Genomic DNA, 23,201 nt, shown 5'->3' with positions numbered 1-23,201 from the left:
TATATATATATATATTATATATATATTAAAATATATATATATATAATATATAAAATATATATTTATATATATTCTCTTAAAATATATATATATATATATTCTCTTAAAATATATTCTCTTAAAACATCCAGTTACGTTTTGAATTTAAATGAATATAAATCATTAATTTTAATCTGGATCTGGACTGAGGACACTTTGCTATAAATCCTGAATATTATTTAATGCAGGTCAGCCGGGCCGATTGGACAGACATCAGTTCCAGACTGTGGAAGCCATTATTGAAGACATCCACTCGCATCAAGCATCGTGCCCAAATGAATTTTTGAACAACAAGAAGCTGGGCCCACTCACACTTTTAAAAGCGTTTTGTCTCTTGCTCCAGTTTCTTCTTATTGCATTTTGAAGCTCTACTTAAAACTTGAAATGAAAATACTTGTAAATTGTTTCCCCCCGTTCTTAATATTTTGTTCACGATTGTATTAGCTGTTTTAACTCATCATGTAGCTTCTTTCTGAAAAATCAGATGTACAGGAAATCAAGTCAATAAAAAAAAAAATCATGAAGACACAGGTTAACAAAACAGATTCGTTTTAATATATACAAGGGAATGAAGTGATTTAAAAAAACAAACAAACAAAAAAAAAAACATGAAAATATTTTCCAGTAAGCCCATTGTGTTTGTCTCATCTTTGTGTATTTACAGAACAATGGACAGCGTGTCAGCCACCATGTGAATGGCCCTGAGAGGGTCCACGACGTCTTTGAGCTTGTCCTTTCTGAGAACCCACTCTGGCGCAAATCTGAAACAGAACAAAAAGACAGGATTTAAATCATCACTGCAAACACGTGACCTGTAAAACTCAGACACACATACAGCTCGGGATATAAACACACGTACTTCGGCACGGGGCGGGATTTACGGGGCGTTGCGGGAACGAAGAAGCTCCCGTTGATGGATGCGTTCATCTTCAGTTTGGTTATCGTCCTTTCTGTGTCCATCTTCTGTTTGCGAGCAGTGAGGCGGTAAATGCTGCGTATCCTGTCCAAGACCTTTGGCAGCTTCATAACCTCCTAAAGAAAATAGATTTAGATTTTCTGTCCTGGAAAAACTTGTTGAATATTTCCCTGGTCACCATAGTAACAGACCTCAGCACGGTGCTTGTCCTGCAGCAGGAGGGCGAGGAGGAAGCAGGCCTTGGTGAAGATGCTGCCGCCCTTTTCTGCCACTTTGTCCCCGGCCTTCTCCCGGTATCTCTGCAGAAGATCCAGCAGCGTCTCCACAGAGTTTTCCACCGAATACACCGCCTCGATTGTCTTGTGGTACTGAGGAAAGAAACAAAGGGTGAGTGAGTAGAAGAGAAGGAAATGAAGCAAAGGAGGAACTATAAATACAAATCCAAAACTTGGAGACATCGCAAAAGCAGGTAAAGGTAAAAGTTAGGTGGCTTTTTGTAAATTTGAGCCATGTAATCACACTAAGTAACAGATTGTAACAGAACTTCAATGAAATTTGGCGCAGTACTGCGCAAACTCTGACTCCAAAGTTGTATTTCCAGGAAAAAGCATTAGATTGGTCAATGCAAGGAAAAGGCGACATGTTGTCCATTTTCATACAGTCTACGATTGTGAGCAGAGTTGGCTTAGCTTTGCATAAAAAGCGGAAACTGTCTCTTCTCTCTGATTGACTTGACTCAGGCATGTCGTATTACTTTCGTGTAATCCTGGTTGTTGTACTGATTTATTGTGGCTGTGTGGCTCCGTGTCTGCTGTACCTTGGAGAGGTTGAGGAGGATCTGGATGGAGAAGGTGATGACGTCCATGCACGGCACGCTCCTGTTGCAGCAGCGGATTAAAGTGAAGATGACGTTGGTGGCGCCGCTCTCCACCAGCCGCTCACAGCACTCGGGGGACAGCCTGGTGGCGGTTTCTGTAAGCGCACATATGAAAACAGGGTCCTTCTGTTAGCGCTCAGATTTCTGTGACCACAGATAATGTGTTTTATCCTGAATAACATTTATTAGCAAAGTGTAGCCAACCCTTTTCCCCATGTGACAGATTTAAAATTTTAGGGATTACGACTTTCCAATAAAAACCTCACAACAACAGCAACAAAACAGGAGCTTTTTCCCCCCACACTTCCTGTCTTCTTATTCTGAACTCTAGGTAAATAGAGTACTATATAGATATAAAGAACTGCAATAAATGCCAGTGAACATTTATTTGCTGCTTCAATTTCTATTTGATTATTTCCTGAAATTCTACTTTCCCACAAAACTATGACCAATCAGAAAACAGTTTGAAAGAACATAAGGTTGAGGGCGCATCAGAACATTTTCTGTCCTGTGAACACAAATCGAACCAAGCTTAAAGCTCCTTGGCGGCTGTAGTGCGAACGTCTGGTGGGAAAGCAACTGGTCTTACCCAGATTTTTTAGTGCCTCTAAAATATAGGAGAAGTGTTTGTATCGAAGGAGGTAGTCCAGCGCCAGCGACGTCTTGTTGCACAGTTTGTCCTCCTCTCGGACACCGGCAGAGACTTCGCGTAAGCGGTGGCGCAGCTTCACCACTTTGGTGTCATCATTCAGCCGGCGGGAGCGGTGTCCTCTCCACAGAGCCTGGAGGGAGAAGATGGGACAAGGACAAAAGACAAATAAAATAAGCCTCAATTAGCAGAGGATGTTCATTACCTGTAGTAGGTCCTTTTTGTGTGGATGAGGTCGACAGAGTGCTTTAGCATCAGTGGTGTTATGGAGAAACAATAACACCACTGATGAAAGATGTTTGCTTCCTTTCAGGACTGCAATGTAACTGACATGATCTAAATGTGAATTTATATGCAATACTGTGGTGTGTCTCAAAAAAAACAAACAAACAAAAAACCGAAAAAATGCCTGATCTAAATCCACAGCAGCAAACCTGCAACGTTTGAGCATCTGAACGGAAAAGATTCATCTGCTTTACAAACAAGACAGCACAGAGAGAGATCTCTGAAGCAGCCCTGAACCTATTTCTGCACAGCACGCTGATTTTTCCCACATAAAGCTGGTAAGAAGAAAGATTACACCAAACTACTTAAACTGTACTGATCGCTCTGATGGGTCCATGTCTGTCGTTTAAAGCGAGTACCACTGTGTACCTGAGCCTTGACGATGCCCTGCTGAACCCTCTCCTGGCGCCTGAGGAGGAGGAATTTCTTGACGGCCTGCTGGATGACAGACGCGGCCTTGTGGCGTCGGGCTAACCAGCTTCTGACAACTCTCTGCGCTGCAACCACCTTCTTCTTGTCCTCCAGGAACCGCCTCCTCTGCTGCCTGGCTCTCGCCCATCGCTGAGAAAAAAAAAATAACAAGATCATTTTAGGACACGTTCTGCCATTCGCCAGAAATGTGGGCTCTTTGTTGCTGCGCCAACCTGTATGGCGATGACGGAGTGGATCTGTCGTTTCGCTGACTCCAAAGCCCAGTGAGCTCTCAGAGCACGCTGGATCTTTATGGCGTTAAGATGATGGAAAGCTGCCGATGTGAAGCGGAGCCTCCTCTCTGCTCGAGCGGCCTCTAGTGCCTGAAACACGTTAGCACACATGCAGAGAACTTAAATCTTTTTACCTTGATGAGTATTCAGCTTCTTTTCAGGATGGCACTGTTTTAGTTTAAGTCATGATAATTCCAGCTCCCTTATTGAAATGACCACCTTCTCTTGCATCGAGCTCTGCAACGTCTCTAACATGCAGCTTGTACCTTTTACCCTGGAGCTGTTCCGCTCTCTGCAATGCACAGCTGCTCTTTTCTCAAAACGTCTCATGAAGCTTGATTGGCGAGCTTAGCCTCAGGCTGGGATGAGCGTTCCTCTCCCCTGAAGCGAGCTGTTGGTTGGCCCGCGACCCTCCTCAACTGTCAATCTGTCAAGCTGATGGGATTCCTCGCTGGTCGTAGCCCTTCCTCTCATCTGCTCTGTTTGCATTTGCTGTTCTCCATTTGCAGGAGAACGTGGCGCTGGCACTTGCAGCCATACCCAGACCTGACAGCGATGCGCCATCTTCGATGCCCTCCTGAGGCCACTGCCGTGTGCTTACTGGAATGTTGTCCGTCAGTTTTGCTCTGAATGCTTGAAGAACAGCAGCATAGCCCTGGTTATTGCAGAGCATGCTCCTTTCCTGTCTTTCTGAGACAAGAGCCCATGCCGAGCTTCTCTGACTGATTATCGGACAGGCAGATATGCTGTCGATCTTGGTAATTTTGACTTTGCTCTTTCCGTCTTTCTGAAGACAGAGCCGGATCAGTAGTACTGAGCTGCAGAGCTATCCATCTGAGCTTGACGCCTCTGTAGCTTCTGAAGCAATTCAAGTACTGATCACTGGTTCCTTTCATGCTCTTGTGTCTCTTGCTGAATGTTGCTGTAACGATCGTTTTAATTCCTGTGTTTTTCAAATGGCTCTGTTAGCTACTCTGGTAGCGGCGGCTTCATGGCCCTGAGATGCTGTTTCATCACTAGTTGCTGAAGAAGCAGGTGGCTTCTAACTGTGTTTCATGCGAACTCTTGAGCTGCGGCTTAACCTCGCTTAAGACAAGGCCCAGGGTCGAAGTCTGACTGCTTTTTCTTTGAAGATGGCTGAATGCAGTAGCTCTCTGTGTTCTCTGAGTGGTCCTCCTTTGTATGATCCGTCTTTGTGCTAAGCTTCGAAGATACGATCGTAGCGTCGTTCACAGTGAGCTCTGTAAGCTCTCTGGATAGTGGCGGCTGCCTCATGGTCCCGCTTGATGATTTGTCTGGATTTCATGCCACGATACGCAGCTTGTAGAATGATGGTGGCTTTTCTAACTTCTTGATAATGTTTCATGTGAAGGATACTCTGCTTCTGGGCTCTAAACCTCCGCTGTAAGACACAGGCGGCCCAGCGGCGTCTCCTGAAGTCCGACTGCTGTTTATACATCTTGAAGTTTGCCTGAATGACAGTAGCTGCTCTGTGCTTCTTCTCAATGTCGGTCCTCACTTTATGACCTCTGAAAGCTGCTTGAAGAACGACAGCAGAACGTTTTATTTTCAGGAACGTTCCTCTTTCCTGTCTTTGAAGAACAAGAGCCCGATAGCGTCTCTGGATGATAATGGCAGACAGACGCATGGCCTGGAACTTGACTTCCTCTCTGTGCTTTCTGAAGACAGACTGGATCAAGGTGGCAGCCTGATGCCACTGAGCTACTTCCTTTCTGACCTGATGTCCTCTGTGTACTGCCTGAAGGATGATGGCTGCTTTGCGTAGTTGTTCATATTGTTTCCTTTGTGTCTTGGCTTCAACTTTGGCCCGATATCTTCTCTGAACATTGAGGGCACAGGATTTCAGAGTAAGATACCGTCTGCGTTCACAGCGGGCTCTGTAAGCTCTCTGAATAACACTTGCAGACTGATGCATTTGTTTGATCATCTGTCTGGATTTCATCCCACGATATGCAGCCTGAAGACTAATAACAGCTTTTCTAACTTCTTGAAATTGTTTCGCATCAATGTCACTCTGTCTCTGAGCTCTAAACCTCTGCTGTAAGACACAGGCGGCCCAGCGGAGTCTTCTGAAGGCCGACTGCTGTTTATACATCTTGAAGTTTGCCTGAATGACAGTAGCTGCTCTGTGCTTCTTCGCAATGTCGGTCCTCACTTTATGACCTCTGAAAGCTGCTTGAAGAACGACAGCAGAACGTTTTATTTTCAGGAAGTCTTCTTGGTCTCTCCTCTGAAGAACAAGAGCTCGATAGCGTCTCTGGATGATAATGGCCGACAGACGCATGGCCTGGAACTTAATTTCCTCTCTGTGCTTTCTGAAGACAGACTGGATCACAGTGGCAGCGCGGTGCCAATGAGCTACTTCCTTTCTGACCTGACGTCCTCTGTGCACTGCCTGAAGGATGATGGCTGCCTTGCGGAGCTGTTCATATTGTTTCCTTTGTGTCTTGGCTTCAACTTTGGCCCGATATCTTCTCTGAACATTGAGGGCACAGGATTTCAGAGTAAGATACCGTCTGCGTTCACAGCGGGCTCTGTAAGCTCTCTGGATAACACTTGCAGTCTGATGCATTTGTTTGATCATCTGTCTGGATTTCATCCCACGATATGCAGCCTGAAGACTAATAACAGCTTTTCTAACTTCTTGAAATTGTTTCGCATCAATGTCACTCTGTCTCTGAGCTCTAAACCTCTGCTGTAAGACACAGGCGGCCCAGCGGAGTCTCCTGAAGGCCGACTGCTGTTTATACATCTTGAAGTTTGCCTGAATGACAGCAGCTGCTCTGTGCTTCTTGGCAATGTCTGTCCTCACTTTATGACCTCTGAAAGCTGCTTGAAGAACGACAGCAGAACGTTTTATTTTCAGGAAGTCTTCTTGGTCTCTCCTCTGAAGAACAAGAGCTCGATAGCGTCTCTGGATGATAATGGCCGACAGACGCATGGCCTGGAACTTGACTTCCTCTCTGTGCTTTCTGAAGACAGACTGGATCACAGTGGCAGCGCGATGCCAACGAGCTACTTCCTTTCTGACCTGATGTCCTCTGTGTACTGCCTGAAGGATGATGGCTGCTTTGCAGATTCTTTGGTATTTTTGCATTTGTTCCTTTGCTGCAAGTTTGGCCCGATATCTTCTCTGAACATTGAGGACACAGGATTTCAGAGTAAGATACCGTCTGCGTTCACAGTGGGCACTGTAAGCTCTCTGGATAACACCGGCTGCTTGATGCATTTGCTTGAGGACTCGTCTGGACTTCATTCCTCGGTAGGCAGCTTGTAAGACAACAGCAGCACTTCTCCTGGTTCCAAGAGCATGCATGTCTGCTTTCATTTTTTTGTTCGCTCTGTAACGTGCTTGCAGCACACTGGAAGCCCAGCGGAGCCTCTCGTAGCTTGTTCTCTGCTGGTACATTCTGAAGTGGGACTGAATTGTTACAGCTGCCATATGCTTGATGCGCAGCTGCTTTCTGACTTCGTATCCTCTGTAGGTGGCCTGCAGACAAACAGCTGCCCTGCGCTGTAACAGATAGTCCAGACGGGCTTTTCTTGCCAGGGTTGCTGCTCTGTACCTTCTCTGACAAACCAATGTTGCTGCCTTGATGGCGAGGAACTGCTTCCTTTGTCGGATTGAAACATATTTTCTCTGAATGACTGTAGCAGCTCGGTGCATCTCTGCAATCTTTCTCCTGGTTCTGCATCCACGGTATGCTGCCTGGATGACCACAGCTGCAGATTTCATTGTCCTGTACCTCCACATCTGTTGATCCCTGAGCCTTTTAGCCCTGTATCGTTCCTGAATAATAATGGCAGCACACTTGGCGGCGAGGTAAGCCATGCGCATCCTGTGCATCCTGAACTGAGCTTGGATTGCTCTGGCAGCATTGTGTCTCTTCTTGAGGTCTTCTCTTACTCTGAATCCTCTGAATAGAGCTTGGATCTTTACTGTGGCCTGCTTTAGCTTTCTGAATTCAATCTGCTTCGCCCTGCATACAAGAAGAGCCCTGTATCGGCTTTGGATGATAATCGCTGCACTCTGAAGGAGAAAGTATCGTTTCCTACTTAAAATCATCCTAACTAAGGACTGAATGAGAGTTGCTGCATGGTGTTTTTTCCTCTGCTCTGTCCGGACCTTCATGCCTCTGAATCCAGCTTGAAGAGTAATGCAGGCATCTCTCTTCTGAAGGTATGCCTTCCTTATCTCCCTTCCAGCCACAAAGGCCCTGTAATGATGCTGTATTACTACAGCTCCGGCCTTCTTAGCGCTATACTCTTCTTGTACTTTGTACCGACGATAATACGCCTGTATCAGTGTTGCACATTGATGCAATTTCTCTATTCTCTTTCTAATGGTTCTGCCTCTCCAGTTTGCTTGTATAGTGAGCGCAGCATTCCTAAGAGCATCATATTCACTCTTTGCCTTATGCGTTAAAACTGCAGCTCTGTACTTCTGCTGTATCAGAGCTGTGGCTTTTCTCAAGGCCAGGTAGTTCCTTTGGGCAGCGCCCTTCCTAAAAGCCGCCTGGATGGCTGTGGCTGCCTTGTGCTGTTTTCTCAGCGCCTCCCGAGCTGCTTTTCCACGATAAGCTGCCTGTAAGGTGACCGCCGCACATCTCATCCTCACAAACATTTTCCGTTCCAGGTCTCTCGCCACCGAAGCTCTGAAGCGGCGCTGGATTACGACTGCAGCGCATCTCATCTTCGCCACATGTTTTCTGACGGCGTGCCCTCTGAAGGCACTTTGGATGACAATGGCCGAGCGCTGCTGCAGCTTCATCATCTGAAAGCAGCGCCTCTGTGCATGGCCTCTGTACAAGGCTTGCATGAGCACAGCGCTTTTCTGAATCTTTTTGTATCGATTGACAGACTTCTGCATCCTGTACCAAGACTGAATTCTTACAGCAGCAGCAGATCTTTCAGACATTTTTGCCTTGTACCATTTCCTAAACACAGCTTGAATCACTTTTGCAGCACAGTTCTCCTTTTGTGTTTTCTTTGCTTTCCATCTCCTGAACGCTCTCTGTATCTTCATTGCAGCAGCTCTGAGAAAGAGATAGCGTTCCCGATCTTTCCTTGAAAGAGCCCACGCTCTGGAGTACTTCTGAATGACTGTTGCCGCCCAGTAGATTTTTCCATAAGCAGAGGCCGCTCTCTTCATTCGCCATTGTGCTTGGACAACAATGGCGTAATATCCGAGGCACTGGTAAGCTCTCCTGGCTGAAAACATCCTCCACTGAGCCTGCATGGACAAGATAAGAACCATCTATTCAAATACCAATTACACGTGACAGCTTCATTATGAAGTTTAAAAGAACAGAATGAAGAGTGATTCTGGCAATAAAAGGAAAAACAAAAAGTTCACTTCACAGCATGTAAATTCATGACGATGCAAATTAAATTCTGTTCAGACATTGCATCCATCCAAGGCAATGCAGTCACAAATAGCCAGCTTAGTGTTTCTGTTCATCCCTGGCATTTAAACGTTTTTCCACACGCATCCACAGGCAGCTCTTCATGCAAATAAACACCAACTGTCTCTAATAGATCTCTACCTACTACTGTTTCAGAACCGTTAACAGCTTTTGTGTGTGTGTGTGTGTGTTATGACTTGGGCCCACACGTTATTATTTACTGATATTCGCCTTGACGTTAGTTAGAGCTGCACAAAATTCAGATTATTAAAACTCCAGCGCTTGAAAGTTTCCACACACAGTGTAATATCTGGTAATAAAGGTAAATAAAGACACTGGTGATTGTAACAAGTAACAGGCTGGCATCCAACAAGATCACATCAATAATTAACCACATGCCAATGTGACAGAATCACACACTCATGAACTCATATTGATAATTTAATGAGTTATTCCTGTTTAGATTCATTTATTTTTAGCTACTAACTGCTTGTATTTATTTTTTTAAACTTTTATAATACTAGTTGTGGGTTTTTATTTGATGGAATATTGAGTATGTGGTTGTTAATGATGAAGGACCAATTGTGTGTTCACACCACCAAAGGAATGAGGTCAAATATAACCTCCACATGTGGTCAGAGATCAGATCTCTCAAATGTGACCTCAATGAATCCAGGGGGTGTTGTTCACCTGTACTTTAAGATGGTCAGTTGTGACTGGATTCCCAAGGAAGGATGATAATGCAAGGTCTGAACGCAGCCTTAAAGTCACAGCTTTCACAGTTCGTCTTACTGAAGTACCAAACCCTAAATTAGAGCAACCAACACTTGAGAACGCTTGTTTTTACACACTAGCGGAACATCTGATAATCAATAAAATGTAGACCATCAGGAGAGGCAAACTGAAAAAAATGGTTTTATGGTTTCCTTTTTTTCAATGTCGAATTCAGACTACTGCCCTCTGCTGGTTTGGAGAGTTATTTCTTCCCACTACGGCACATAGCATACTCGTGTCATTTAGGTAAATAATAACACACCTACCTGGATGACTGTTGCTGCTTCGTGTTGAATGGCACGAAGCTGAGCCTCTTTCTTCAGCCTCAACCTGTTGCGGGCTGCGTAACATCTCCAGAATGACTGGATGATAATGGCAGCTCGATTCTGCCTCTTAGCTCTGCACTTCAGGAGAAAACTCTTCACCATCGCCTGGATCTTTGCAGCAGCCATATTTCTTTCCTGTATCCAAAACAGAATGTAAATCTTCATGTTGATATTATTTCAGTATCACAAACATCAGCGACTAAACTTGCAGCATATACACACACGCACAAACAACAATAGTGTTTCCATGACCAAGTAATAACAACTGCACAAATAACATCAGAATTTTTAAAAATAAACTTCCCCTCGGACTCCTACTAATCCTGGTACCATTCAGGACAAAAGTGTCACGAGCGACTGACTGCAGTTGACTGAATTTCCTACAAATATATTAAAAAGCATCAACCGACCTGGTAGAGCTGCAGATCTTTCTTCAGTCTGTATTTCCTCCAGGCGCCCTGGATGAGCCGAGCTGCTCTGGTTTCGTTCCGCAGGTCCAGCAGACGAACACACAGGAAGGACAGGTAGGACATCACAACCTGGAATTAAATCCATGTGGATCAAGCAAGAGCTGCAGCATTTCACTTTGAAAACTGGCGTTAAGAGCCGACACAGATTTAGCTTATTTTTTTCCTGCGCTGCTGTAGGAGATGGCTTTTAGAATTAAAATGACTTTAACAACTCTTTTTTGATTGAACTTATCAGTTTAACTGTTTTTTAAGCTAAAATGACATCGGTGGTCTCCAGCTCCAATAATCTGAGGAATAATTGCTGGTTACGTCCAAACTACCTTTTAAAAAAAAAGAGATAATGTGGTTTTCCACAAAAATCTATAAGCCTAAAGCTTAAGTATGCATTAAACAGGATTTTTTTTAATCGCTTTAGAAAGATATTCACATGTTCTGTGAGGATCTTCTTGAATCCTTAAACTACTCCTGTGATTAACACAGGACACAGAAGAAACAAACCGGAATTATTCACTCGGTTTTGTGTCTTTAAATTGTGCTTAAAGAAACAAAATGAAACACCAAGATACCACCTATGACTTTCACTCGGTATCTATGGACATGAACAACACTACCTCATGGAGTCTTTGCTCATATGAGAAAAATCACCCTAAAAATCTGTGTGTTTACAGCCGACTTCTCAAAAGTTACATACGGTAACTTCTATAATGGGGATTGGAAAGTTAACTTTGTTTTGTATTTCATGACCATATGAGTAATTAAGGTACATCGTCTGGCCTCACCTTCTCGCTGGGGATGGTGTTGGACATGTCAGCTGGGTTGATCATGGCTGGGACTCCACCCAGGAAGGACACGGCATTGTTGACCAGTCTGAAGTTGTTTTTCTCGTTCTCCAGCAGCTCTTTAAACTGCAGCGATGGAGAATCTGGACCTTTTCAGAAAAAAAAAGAAGAAATCAAGTTAGTTAATATCTCTACAATCTTTTCTTAATCTCTGTCTTGACCCATCATTCATGTTTTCTCTAAAGGGAAGTCACACTCAAAAAAGAAAGATTGCAAAGGCACTCTGTGGTTGAAAAAGTATTTAAAAAAAAATCTTTTTAAACATGGCAAAACTGGTTAAAAGCACATGGGCCTTGATGAGGACATGCCCTGATGAAGGCAGAGTGCCTTTGCAATCTTTTTTTTTATTTTTTTGATCTCTCACATCACCCGTCACAAACAGATCACCTGAGGAAAGAACTATTTTGACATCTCCTTAGATGCTCCAAACTGTCTCTAAACCGCGGACATGTACCGTTAAGACCCGTCGGAGAGAAGTCGAAGGAGCTGTCGGAGTCGCTGGCTGAGCAGTTGAGCTCCAGGCGGCCCCTCGGTGAGCACTCGACGGTCTGAGTCGTGCTGTGACTGACGGAGGTCTCTGGCAGCAGACCGGGGTGGTAGTGGTGGATGAGGTAGCAGAGGACGCGGCCATCCGAGAACGCCACGGTGAAGTTCTCCACCTGCACGGACAGAGGACAAACTCCAGGACCACGCAGAAGCTTTGACACTGATAACAATTTGGTGAAACACATGAACTGGGACCAAATGTTACGTTGTCAGCTTCAGGATAAATATTTCACTATATTTTATTACCATAGATAGAAATGAGCCACAACTTCTAGCCATCGTAATTGCATTTCATATATTTTTTTCATATATTTTTTCCTGTCTATCTATAGCTGTGTCAGTGAAATGTAATTTAATCTGAATGTGCACTGCATGTGTAGGGCTTTTAATGACAATAAAAAAGTTTTAATCTGGCGTTAAAAAAAAAACTGTTCTTTCTTTTTTCATAAACTTGAAATATTAAAATGTACACAAACCCAGCTGCTTCCAGGTATATGATATTTATTCTGATGATGACCCTTGTTGAAGTAAATTATGTGTTGTACACTGAAGTTCTTTATTTTCGAAAAAAACTGCATCAAGTCAAACAGGACGGAGTTCGGCTTTTTCTTTGAGCTCAGAGCTGAAAATAAAACTGTCAGTCTCACCTTCAGGCTGTAGAAGTCGCACACGGCGCGGACCCATTCCATCAGCAGGGTTATCTTGGTGCTGCCGTGCTCGTATGTCCCTCGAGTCTTTGCAGGACTCGGCTGAGGGCCCCGGTCGGCCCTCAGAGACGCCAGCCTCAGTTTGATCCTCAGGGTTCTGTTCAAGAAGCCGATCTCGTCTCTGAGCAGCTCCTCGTCCAGGATCACCTCCACCTTATTATTTGAGAAAGGCGTGTCCGTCAAGAAACCATGTAGTTATGTATTATATACACTACTAGGAGAAACTCAATGAGATACACACATGAAAGGCAAAGATGATTTTCCACAGGAGGCTAAGCGTCTTTTCTCTGTGTCCATCCACGATGTCTCTTGAATCTATGAGAGAGCCTGAAAATCAAGTATAAATGGACATTAGTTAATTACATTCAAAGTGAGTCATTCTCATATAAACTTGCTTAGATGCTTTTGGTCTCTATTGCCATTTTCTCCAATCATAAAACACTGGATTAAATTACATAAAGGCTTCAATTTATGTATATTTACGAGCAGCAGGGCTGCACTGTGTGGCACCTCAGCTCCACGTCCTTCTTTGTTGTCAGAGCATTATAAATTGAATAAAAATAATTGGCGGAGACCAAAGATGAAGGTGTTCATGTTCACGTCAAAGATGAAAACGCTATGAACATGTAACATTCCACATGAAGGCAGAGGTTCATTAATTAATAATCACCGTGGTCGTCCTTGAGGTCGACTCCTTTGCTTCGGAGCACTTGCAGAGCGACGTCGACGTTGTGGACCTTCTGCAGCCGACTGATGGCCGGCAGTCGGAGCTTCGGCGACAGACTCCAGTCCTGGACGAGGAGCTCCATCACACGCCTGCAAAGAAAAGGAAATAGGAATTTCCATCAGCAGGAATCTTCGTTTGGCTCTTGTTTTTCGCTGCTACTTGTTCGACTTTATTATTCTGAAGACATCATTATAAATGACTGCGGACACCTGCAACGATCAAGGATATTCACAGCAGCAGATGCAGGAAAGTTGCAGTTGGTATCACGAAAGACAAGTATATCCACTTAAGTAAAAGTGAACATTTTCGTATTTGTCAAATCCTTTCAACATTATAACCCAGACAGAGGCATAACCTGTCATATCCTCCAACCCCATATCCAATTGTTATCATTCATTATTCAACGTTTTTGTCAAGCGTTTTTTCGTGAAAGGGTTCTTTATTGTCTCTTGATTTTGATTCTTTTCACCTTAAATTGAATCTCTACAAAAAGATCCAAGAAGTTTAAAATATAGTCACTAACACTAATCTAATCCCCAGAGAAGAGATTTACCCTGAAGTCATTCTTTTCAACCTGTTTTTCTGTACTTTAAGAGGACTAAGCACACAGACACAACAGTGAGCCGTGATCTGAGACTAATGCTGTCAGAGTTTATCCTCCAGTGAGAACCCCATGGAGGAAATCCTCCGCCCTCAACGCCGAATCCCTCCGAGTTGCCAGGAAACTGCGGCGCGGCTGAGCCTGACCTCCGAGAAGAGAGCTCCACTCACACTAGACGAATGCCGCACTTCAAGTCCACGGCCAAATTCTTCACGGCGAAGTTGAACTCGTCCAGGGGCGTCTGAACGTGGGAGACGGCCAAACCGAGGTAGCCGAGGTGCCGGGGGAGGATCCCCTCGCCGCTGAGGAAGTCTCTGGAGAAGGCCAGCAGCAGGTCTTTGGTCGCCTGTGAGGGAAACGAGTTGAAAGATTCAAAAGGAAGAAAATATGAGGACTGCAGGGAGTGTTGGATTTGTATATACTCTCCTTTATTTTATCGTCAAGGAGAGGTTCTCAGATAGCAGACATAGATCTTAATAAATGAATCCACTATATTAGACCTATTTCTGTACGATGAGTATAACCTGGGGACGTCATGTGATGCATTTCAAATGGTAAAACTCCGTTTTACTTTATGTTACTGACATTACCCTGTATATGACATTAGTCTCTACTAGTTTCTGCTCCCACTCAACACTTTTGTTTCTTTTCTGCTTCTCTAGTTTTTGCCCTTTTTTAACATTATTCAACTCTGTGGGATAAACAAAGGATTATGTTACCTTATATTGTACCTTTCATACACTTTTTGAATCACGTTCATTATAAAAATATCATTTTTAAAAATAAAACACCACATTTCAAATGAATATCACATGCATTTCATTGGTGATGAAATGATGGGTGCACTTCATTTCTTTTTCTTAACCATTATAGACTGAAAATATGTCCGGTAAGTCAGACATCCTGACAGATCTTATAAAAGACACCAACATTGCAAAATTTCAGTTTACAAATAGACTTTGTGACATATTTTATGGGTGCAACAGGGAGACGGTGACTGACTAAGTTAAGGGTTTAATGTTTCTTGCAGACGCAGGTAAAGCCTCGGCCTACCTTGAACTCGGCGTCCACACAGAACAGACAGGGGTCGTGTTCAATCAGCCGGGACTCTTTGGCTTTGTCAAGGAAACACACGAGCAGCAGCAGCTTCTTCAGAGTGAAGCGAGACAGCGCCTCCTCGTGGCCTGAACAAGAACAGTTAACAGACGTCAAAAACAAAACGAAACACTGAAGACGTGCACAAAGAAAATCCACATAAACCCTTTCTTTCCGCGTAGATTCTCTTTGGTTGATCACAGCAGGCTTTAATCAAATAGATATTTTCCGACAAAATCCTCTAAAGTGCGTAGAAGTGTTTCAAAAGACAGAAAAAAAACAACAACATGACACTTAAACACGTCGCTATCGGTAATAAAAGACAATCATAAGCTTCAGCTCCACATTTAAGGCTGTTCTCCATTAAAATGTAAAGGTGCAGTAATAAAATCATAAAGACTTTTCGCCTCGCGTACGCCGACACACTGACTAACAGACAACATGCTCTCATTTCTGAGACATCTGCTTTAAATGTCACAGTTGCTCTGTTGTCAGCAGGAAATTAAATAAAAAGCCAGTGAGAGAATGATAAGGAGTCGTTTAATTAAAGTTACACTCTTCTCCCGAGTTGTTCATTTTCAATCCTAAAGGTTTTCTGTCTGCTCATGATAAGGCTAAAGGGTGTATCACCCAAGTGGGAAATTACAAAACACCCACACAGTTAATAACACACAAAATACCTCTGCAATTACTCTGCAACTACTTCCTAAAGAAAGTCTACACCCCAGAGTTTTGCTGACACTTTTTTTGACTTTTAAATTACCGTCTTTGTAGAGGTTAGGCACTCTGGCGTGTCTGTACTCCGCGGCGATGTCTGGGTTCCAGAGCAGCCGCTGCAGGATGAACATAGCCAGACCCAGGGCATCGCTGTTGCTCTCGAGCGAGATCAGCTCCCCGAAGATCGTCTGAGGACGGGCAGTATTATTAAAAAAAAGTGAGAAAACTGACACAGCTTGCAGAGAAAAGTGTTGAAAAGCAAAGAAGACAACATCAGAATACCTCGAGGCCAATCCGCAACCACAGCGGATTGTATGAAAGGAGCCAGTTGAGGACTTTTTTGCGTTCGCCTGAAAGATGATCCAAGAAATTTGCTTTAGTCTCAGGAAGTTTTAAAAAAATTTAAATAAAAAATGAGCAGGGGTCATACCTATGTCCTTCCACAGGTGTCGGTCTTTCCGGACGAGCAGCCGCCTGGCCTCCACCTCCAGCTCCAGCCTCTGGATGGCCTTGACCATGGCCTCGGAGGTGAACAGCTGGCAGGCAGAGCGGCGGAGGCGGTTCAGCTTCCGTTTGGCCGTGTAGGTGCTGAAAGACATCTCCTCTTTGGTGGGTGCTTTGGGCACGCTGAACTTCTCGTCGGTGCCCATGGCAAGAGACACGGCGTTCACTACGTAGGAAACACAAGGGAAGGGGTCAAGTTTGTAGGGAGGGCGCACACGGAGAGGGACGCGGTGAAATGATGATGAAATTCATCAAGCTTTAGAGATGACAAGAGAAAAATAAACGATTACGGGAAGTGATTAGGGTTACTTGGAATTTGAGCTTCTGCATGAATAGCTGCAGAGGCTACAGTATTAACACTAGGGATGGGCATCGATAAGATTTTACTGATACTGATCCCATTACTGATTCTGCTCATCGATCTGATTCCTCCATTTCTGATTTAGAAAAAGTAGGTGTTCATGGTTTCGTGTAAACAGCTGCAATTTTATTGCATTTCTAAACAAGACATAAGTGCTTGTGTAAGTCAACAAACAGAAAATTAGTCACTGGATCCTCATTAGCACTGCTCTGCTGAAACTTTGTGATAGCTGCACTTGTTGACCGGCGGAGATCGTTGAACACACGGCACTCTCTGTATTTTATGGCGTCCGTCGCTCTTGCTTGAAGTTACGGTGCTCTATAAATTGCACGTTGCGCTGTCACAGTCCTTTCTGGTGAAGTGAAGCCACACTTTGGACCGTTACAGTCTCTCAGCCATCGCTTCTTCCTTGTCGTCACGTGATCTCAATGACGCGCTTCGACATAAAGACCCGGCACGAAAACAACTCACGAACATGAAGGCTAATGATATCGATGAATTGTGTTTCCACTTTAGTGTTTCCGGCTGCTTCTCCATTTCCGCAATTTTTGAATTGGTTGTTTTTTGCTCAATAAAGAACTGGTAATGTTGACTGAGGAGGTTAGACTGAGGCCGCCATTGTTGAAAGTGAAGCAGGAAGTAGAAACAAAAATTAACGTTAATGTTAGAGACTGAGCCAAACTGACGAGCGCACAAGTATAAATGTCTCACACCGCCGTGGGGTCTGTGCGTAGGACAGCGCAGTACTATAACTTAGGCTTTAATCTCAACTTCAAGGAGAAAACCAGTGAGTGTGACTGACACAGCTAACAAGCTAAGAGACAACAAATGATGTTTAGCTGTTCGGCAGTGAGATGGCTGCCCAGTAGGTGATACCTTTAGCGACTTCGGTGTTGACTTTGAAGTCATCTGGAGTGAGGACGTAGTTGATCCACCACCTGAATCCTCTCTCCTGCTTCTCGATCCACCTCTCGTCGTAGAACATGTTCTTGGCAGCAAAGGGCATTGGGTGTCTGGGTATAGCTGGAGGAAAGAAGTGGAAGGAGGGAGGAAGATAAATTTTCCGGACAAATAGAAGCAAAATACCTTTTCATGCATTATAAGAAGAATTCTGCCATGACGTACCAGTTTGTGAAGGCTTGACAAAAGTCAGCTTTGACTGCGCGACAGCCATCACTTTTGCCATCTTCATAGATGGAGTGGCTGATGTCTTTAGAGATGCTGCGCCTGTGAACGACAGAAACATTTTAAAATTTACCATCATACATAGTATGATGGCAAATTATCACAAATCAGATACTGGCTGCAATTAGTAACGTCCGACCTCCTTCTTATGTCAATCAGCCATCGACAGACCCACACTACAACTACTATACGTGACTCCATACCTCGAGAGATGACTTTGGAGGTTGGTCGCTTGGCTTGAGCTGGAACAGCAGGCCTCGAAGTCTTTAGAGATGATGTATTCATCGCAGAGCCTTGGAAAATAAAAGGACATGAAGAATTTCAACAGAATTCTGTGAATATGAATATGCCAGGATTGAAGAATATTAGAGGGGCACAAATGAGAAGGTTATGCACCCTTAAGCCTTAATTACTTTTCTTGTTGTCTGTGCTGTCCCTTCTGTGTTTGTTAGTGTAAAGGCTGTTGTGTTTTCAGATCATTTCATACTACACTGTCCCTATACAAATGAACATGACGATTAAATGCTGCAAAACTGCAAATGATAAAAACTCAGCTCTTACTTTTAAACTACACTATTCCACTGAGATGAGGAATATGAACAAAATGAGCTTAACGTGATGATGCACACGGACTTAATGCGACGCTCTTAACGGAAAACTTCTTTAACTTCTACCAAATAGTAAATAAGGCAGCAGAAAAAACTCTACAGGCTCTACAATGCATGCACCATTCATGTTAAATATATTTGCCAGTTGAGCAGTTTATTAGGAACAAAACCAGTGTTGATTTAACTGTGTGGGGTTTTATTTAGCCCTCCCTCGCGGACACTGGAGGTGGGAAAAAATATCGATATCGCAATACTTTTTCTTCCGATACAATATTGATTTTGAATGTCTTAATATTGATTTTAAAAGAAACAGAAAAAGTCATGTTTTGGGTCGATTGTGAACGACTTCCACCGCTGCCTTTTCTGTACAAGTGCAGTAAATTGGAAATGGATCATGTGAATGGATATTGTTTTTTGACTCGCTTTGTCCAATGAATTATCACTGTCATCTAATGTAATGCAATGATATTGCAATATATCGCAATAATGTGTCGTATTGTTACTCAAGTAGCGTGATACATTTTATTGTGAAGTCGTTGCCAGTACCCACCCCTAACTTATACCGTTCCTTACCACCTTAAACCTTCACATGAAGGACGATGGAGCTCACCTGCTGCTCTCTGCCGCTGTGGTGCGCCCCTCTTTTCCTGGACTGGCCGTGAATGGTCGGTTTTTCCGGCGACCACCCTGCTCCTTTTGACCCGCTCCGTTTTCCCGACATCCTCAATCTTCCCGTCACTCTTTAGGTACTCCTCACTCTTCCTCTTCTTGCTCTTTGTCGCCACATGTATGGGGAACATTTCCTGAACGGAGAGAGGTTCTGAAAAAGCCGGGGGCCCCTCAAAAACGTTCGAGTTCAATAGGAGGTCCTGGTGAAAAGGAGAAGACGAACCCACGGGCGAAGGAGAGGTGACGGTAAAAGTGAGGGGAGAGGGGACAGAAGGAGGCGGAGAGGTGACTGAGAAAGAGAAGCGAGACGGAGCCATGGACGGAGGGGTGGAGACTGGGAAGGTGATGGGTGCAGGTGAAGGAGTCGGGCTGGAGGAGGTAAACTCATCACAGAGGCCGGTTCCTGCGTCTATAACAGGAAGGCTTGGTGTTCCTGGTCCAGACTCACTATGAATGCTGCCGTCACACAGCTCAAGTGTTTTCTCCAAGAGCCTCCGCCGTGACTTCTTTATTTTCCTTCCGCTGAAGCTGTTTTCCTCCACTGGTGCTTTGCTCTTGGTCACTGTGACAGAGGTAAAAGAAGTCTTTTTTACCTTTTCTTCCCCTACATCAACAGCCTCATTCGCAGCCGAATTTTTACTGACAAAGAAAGTAAGTCTTGGCTCACTGGAGCTCGACTGCTCTGGACTTTCAAGGAAATATGTGAGGACATCCGTGTCAGGTCTGCCGCCGTACATCCCACTCTTGGATTCCAGTGAATCTGAAAAGTCGCTCCTTGAGCTGGTGTCTTGGGGACTGCTGTTGATGTTGCTCAAATCCGAGTCGATAATGGTTAGTGCGTCCTTCAAAGACAGAGCCGGGGCAGGAGCTGCAGACTTTACAGTGGTGGGAAGTGGGCTTTCTGACTGAACGCGAGGCATCAGCTTCTTAAACCTCTCTGGGGTCCCGATAGGTGACATTGTCCTGTTGAAAATTTTGCTAAGCTCTCTGTTTTCAGGTTTTTCTGCCAGGGCGCCTGGGCTCGCGGACACATTACCAGAGTCTACTTCCGCGGCCGGGACAAGTAAGACGAGAGGAGAGTTCCTCTGAATTTGATGGACGTTCTCCTGGTCTGATAAGGAGAAAGTCTGATGCTCTTGGCTGGGGATAAAAGCCTTCTTCTCCTCCGATTTCAGGCTTGTGGAGCTGAGCTTCGAGTGGGACCTCTGTCTGACAGATTTGCCCTCGTTAAGCGAGGCAAGCGGGCTGCGGGGCTTGTCCCGTTTGTATTGTGGTTTTCGGGACACCTGGAACGTTTTATTTGCAGCCATCTTCAGGGGGGGATCCACCGCCTTCCTCCTCGGTGCAATGGCATTTTCAGCCCCTCTTTTGTTTTTGATCGTATCCCACAAGCTCTTCTAAAACACAAAAAATACACAAAAGAGTAATGTCCACTTAAGGATGCAACTGACAATTATAATGATGCAGAAAAGTTAAAAATATCCCCTATTATTTCATTACCCAGTGTTGTGTTGCATACTGTAATGTCACATTAGATTTGTTTTTCCATCAACGATTAATGGATGCTAAAAACATGTCGCCAAATATCAAACACTTGCAGATGTGAGCGCAGCCTGAGCTGGGGATCATTTGAAGATAATCTACCTTTTTCTTCTTCGGTGCTTCTGATCTCCCGAGCAAAACAGCCTGGTGCTTCACGACGCCGCTGACGTTGAAGATGAGGAGCTCCCTGATCCCACCTTCTTCTGCTGGAGTCCATGTCACTGTCAAATCGAATGAATCATCTGGCTGCAAACACAAAGCAAAAAAATATTTTAGATTATATAGTTTCTTTTTACTACAAATATAGATTTTTTTTTCCAAATACTGTTTTTACTGTCTATACTGAACATCTTGCAGAACTGGAAACAAAATCTCGTGGCACTGTGTACTGTGTTCTGCAATAGCAATAAAGGATATTCTATTCTATTCTATTCTAAATATTGAGGATGAAAACTAGTGGTTTCTATTCAGTAGCTCGCTAGCTTTAATTGTTTATTTACTGACAATAACCCGCACACACACCTGTATCGTGAACCTGTTGTGGTCCACGGAAAAGCCTTTACTGGAGGGGATCTTCTCAACGGTAACCTCCACTTCTGCATCCTCCGTGGGGTTCTCAATCCGCAGAACAGTCGACTTCGAGGTCCCCACCTTTACTGCTCCAAATGTCACAAAGGGAGCCTTTGAAAACTGAACCAAACTTAAAACAGGAACGTCGTTCTCCTTGTTGGCGACGTCTCTCTTCGCCGGACTGGAGTCCAGAAAACCTCTCAGTGTTGCAGTTTCCGCCATTTGTATAGATAAAAGTAAGACTTAACGCCTGCTTACATGTCAGGTAGTTCGGGTTAGTTTAAAAGAAATTCAAAAAACACACGTCCAACTATCCATGTTGCGTGCTGATCGTCTTGACACTAGCCAAAAACACGCGTCCTTCAACAAAGACGATCTGGTTTGAAATTCGGGCGTGATGTTGCAACAGCCAATGAGAAGCGAGACGCGGCCTCGTCTTGTCCAATGGGGAAAGAGATTACGTCCAAACCGTATGAATACACGTCTCTCGACCAATCACTGATCGACCACATTTTTAAATTGCCATAAGCCACGCCCATGGACTGAGCTCAAAAAATAGTAAGCTATATCACTCTGATGTTATTTTTCCACAGTGCCAAACAAAAATGACTATTTTGTTTGCTCACTTATTTCCAACATCTTAAATATCATATTTAATTAATCTTAAGATTCTAAACTATAAGTTATGCTTCAAAGTTGCCGTAAAGCAGACCGCACGGGTAGTTTATGTCACTTTTCTTAACAAGAATGTGATCATATTTTTAGACTTGAGTGATTATTCTGTACATATATACGATCTTTACCTCAGCATGCTCGTTACTGGCCGTTTGGAGGAGGGATTAAATAAAATACATACTCCAATAAACTGAATTTTGTCCTCGAATTCGTTGTAATACATCCTCTAGTTACGTCGTATTTAGAGAAATATTGTAAAAGCGTTTAATGTGTCTATCTTCAGTGTACTGCAGCTTGCCGTGATCGTATAGTGGTTAGTACTCTGCGTTGTGGCCGCAGCAACCCCGGTTCGAATCCGGGTCACGGCATTTTTTCTATGAAGAAAAAAGAGGAAATTTATATCGGATTAAAAGTCATACGATCTCTCTAAGTACACTGAGAGCAAAGTGTAGCCGAAGTCAGATTCCTTGTGTGTGCATACATGATCATATAGAGACAATTAAGAAAAAAAATAACACGTCATGAATTAAACACTTATTTTAATGTAAGGTGTAAGAGGACACAAAGTTTGGTGACACCACAGGAAAGGTCTTTAATATGTATATATAAGAACAGACATGCAGTCAATTCCAACAGCATGGACAGACAAAATATACATAGGCTATAGACAGGCAAGTAAGAATATTGTGTGTCGCTTTAACATTGGTTGGGTTGTGCACAATGAAAGTACCTCAACATTACATTCAACAGCATTCAACATTAAAACAAGTGTTTAGAGGAGCTCTTCAAGCAGGAATCTGCATTTGTTAGTGTACTGTTTGCAGACATTAATGTGGCCGCCCCCTAATATATTACTTTGGGAATGTCTCTAACCTCTTTTTGTCAGTTTGACCCCCACATCACAAAGTCTTTCTGTCTTTAGCTGATTAGCCCAACAAAGGGCCTGCTGAGTTATGTTAATGCGAAATCCCAGTCCTGTGTATCTGGCTTTCAAGATGCATTCCTGATGCACTGCAGCTCCTTCACTGTACTTTGACGACAGCTATGCTGAAACAGAAGTGTGATCTGAAATAATAATACTATAACCATTAAATGTTTCGTACAGACAGGACATGTGTAGCATGTGGCTTATCATATAAACCATCACACACAAATTCACCTTTACAAAAGCAATTAAACGCAGACTATAGCTCAGTAAGTGGCACAGCTAATTTAAAGAGATCATGTAACCTGATACCACACTATGTTTACAGTAAGGCCATACTATAATGGTCATACCAAAAATATAGGTGCAATATATGTAAAAAAATATACAAACATGTACAGTTCATGTGCTAAGCTTAAGTAAATAAAGTTAAAGGAAAACCAAAAGTTAAGTAACAAAAATAT

At 43.7% G+C, this 23,201-nt stretch overlaps 1 protein-coding gene and 1 non-coding gene across 2 annotated transcripts; one reads left to right on the top strand and one right to left on the bottom strand.

Annotated features, from left to right (window-relative positions):
- Positions 1 to 571: 571 nt before the first annotated feature.
- On the bottom strand, positions 572 to 21,377 carry aspm (assembly factor for spindle microtubules). Its single transcript, XM_047587954.1, has 26 exons — positions 21,090 to 21,377; positions 20,670 to 20,813; positions 18,967 to 20,422; positions 17,952 to 18,041; positions 17,689 to 17,790; positions 17,440 to 17,586; positions 16,129 to 16,368; positions 15,981 to 16,048; positions 15,745 to 15,886; positions 14,940 to 15,070; positions 14,057 to 14,232; positions 13,229 to 13,374; positions 12,800 to 12,885; positions 12,499 to 12,711; positions 11,760 to 11,964; positions 11,246 to 11,394; positions 10,407 to 10,535; positions 9,937 to 10,131; positions 4,762 to 8,724; positions 3,411 to 3,563; positions 3,136 to 3,327; positions 2,422 to 2,614; positions 1,773 to 1,927; positions 1,147 to 1,323; positions 899 to 1,071; positions 572 to 800 (listed from the first exon to the last, which is right to left on the bottom strand). The coding sequence occupies exons 1-26, from the start codon at positions 21,357 to 21,359 to the stop codon at positions 698 to 700; spliced, it is 9,198 nt and encodes a 3,065-aa protein (XP_047443910.1). The 5' UTR covers positions 21,360 to 21,377; the 3' UTR covers positions 572 to 697.
- Positions 21,378 to 22,108: 731 nt separating this feature from the next.
- Positions 22,109 to 22,180, top strand: trnah-gug. Its single transcript has one exon. It is a non-coding gene; the product is annotated as a tRNA-His (tRNA).
- Positions 22,181 to 23,201: the final 1,021 nt, after the last annotated feature.

The sequence above is a fragment of the Mugil cephalus genome, chromosome 6 (assembly GCF_022458985.1).
Source record: "Mugil cephalus isolate CIBA_MC_2020 chromosome 6, CIBA_Mcephalus_1.1, whole genome shotgun sequence".
Lineage (NCBI taxonomy): Eukaryota > Metazoa > Chordata > Actinopteri > Mugiliformes > Mugilidae > Mugil > Mugil cephalus.
The sequence above is the reverse complement of the archived record's forward strand: the minus strand, read 5'-3'. Positions and strand labels throughout refer to the sequence as shown.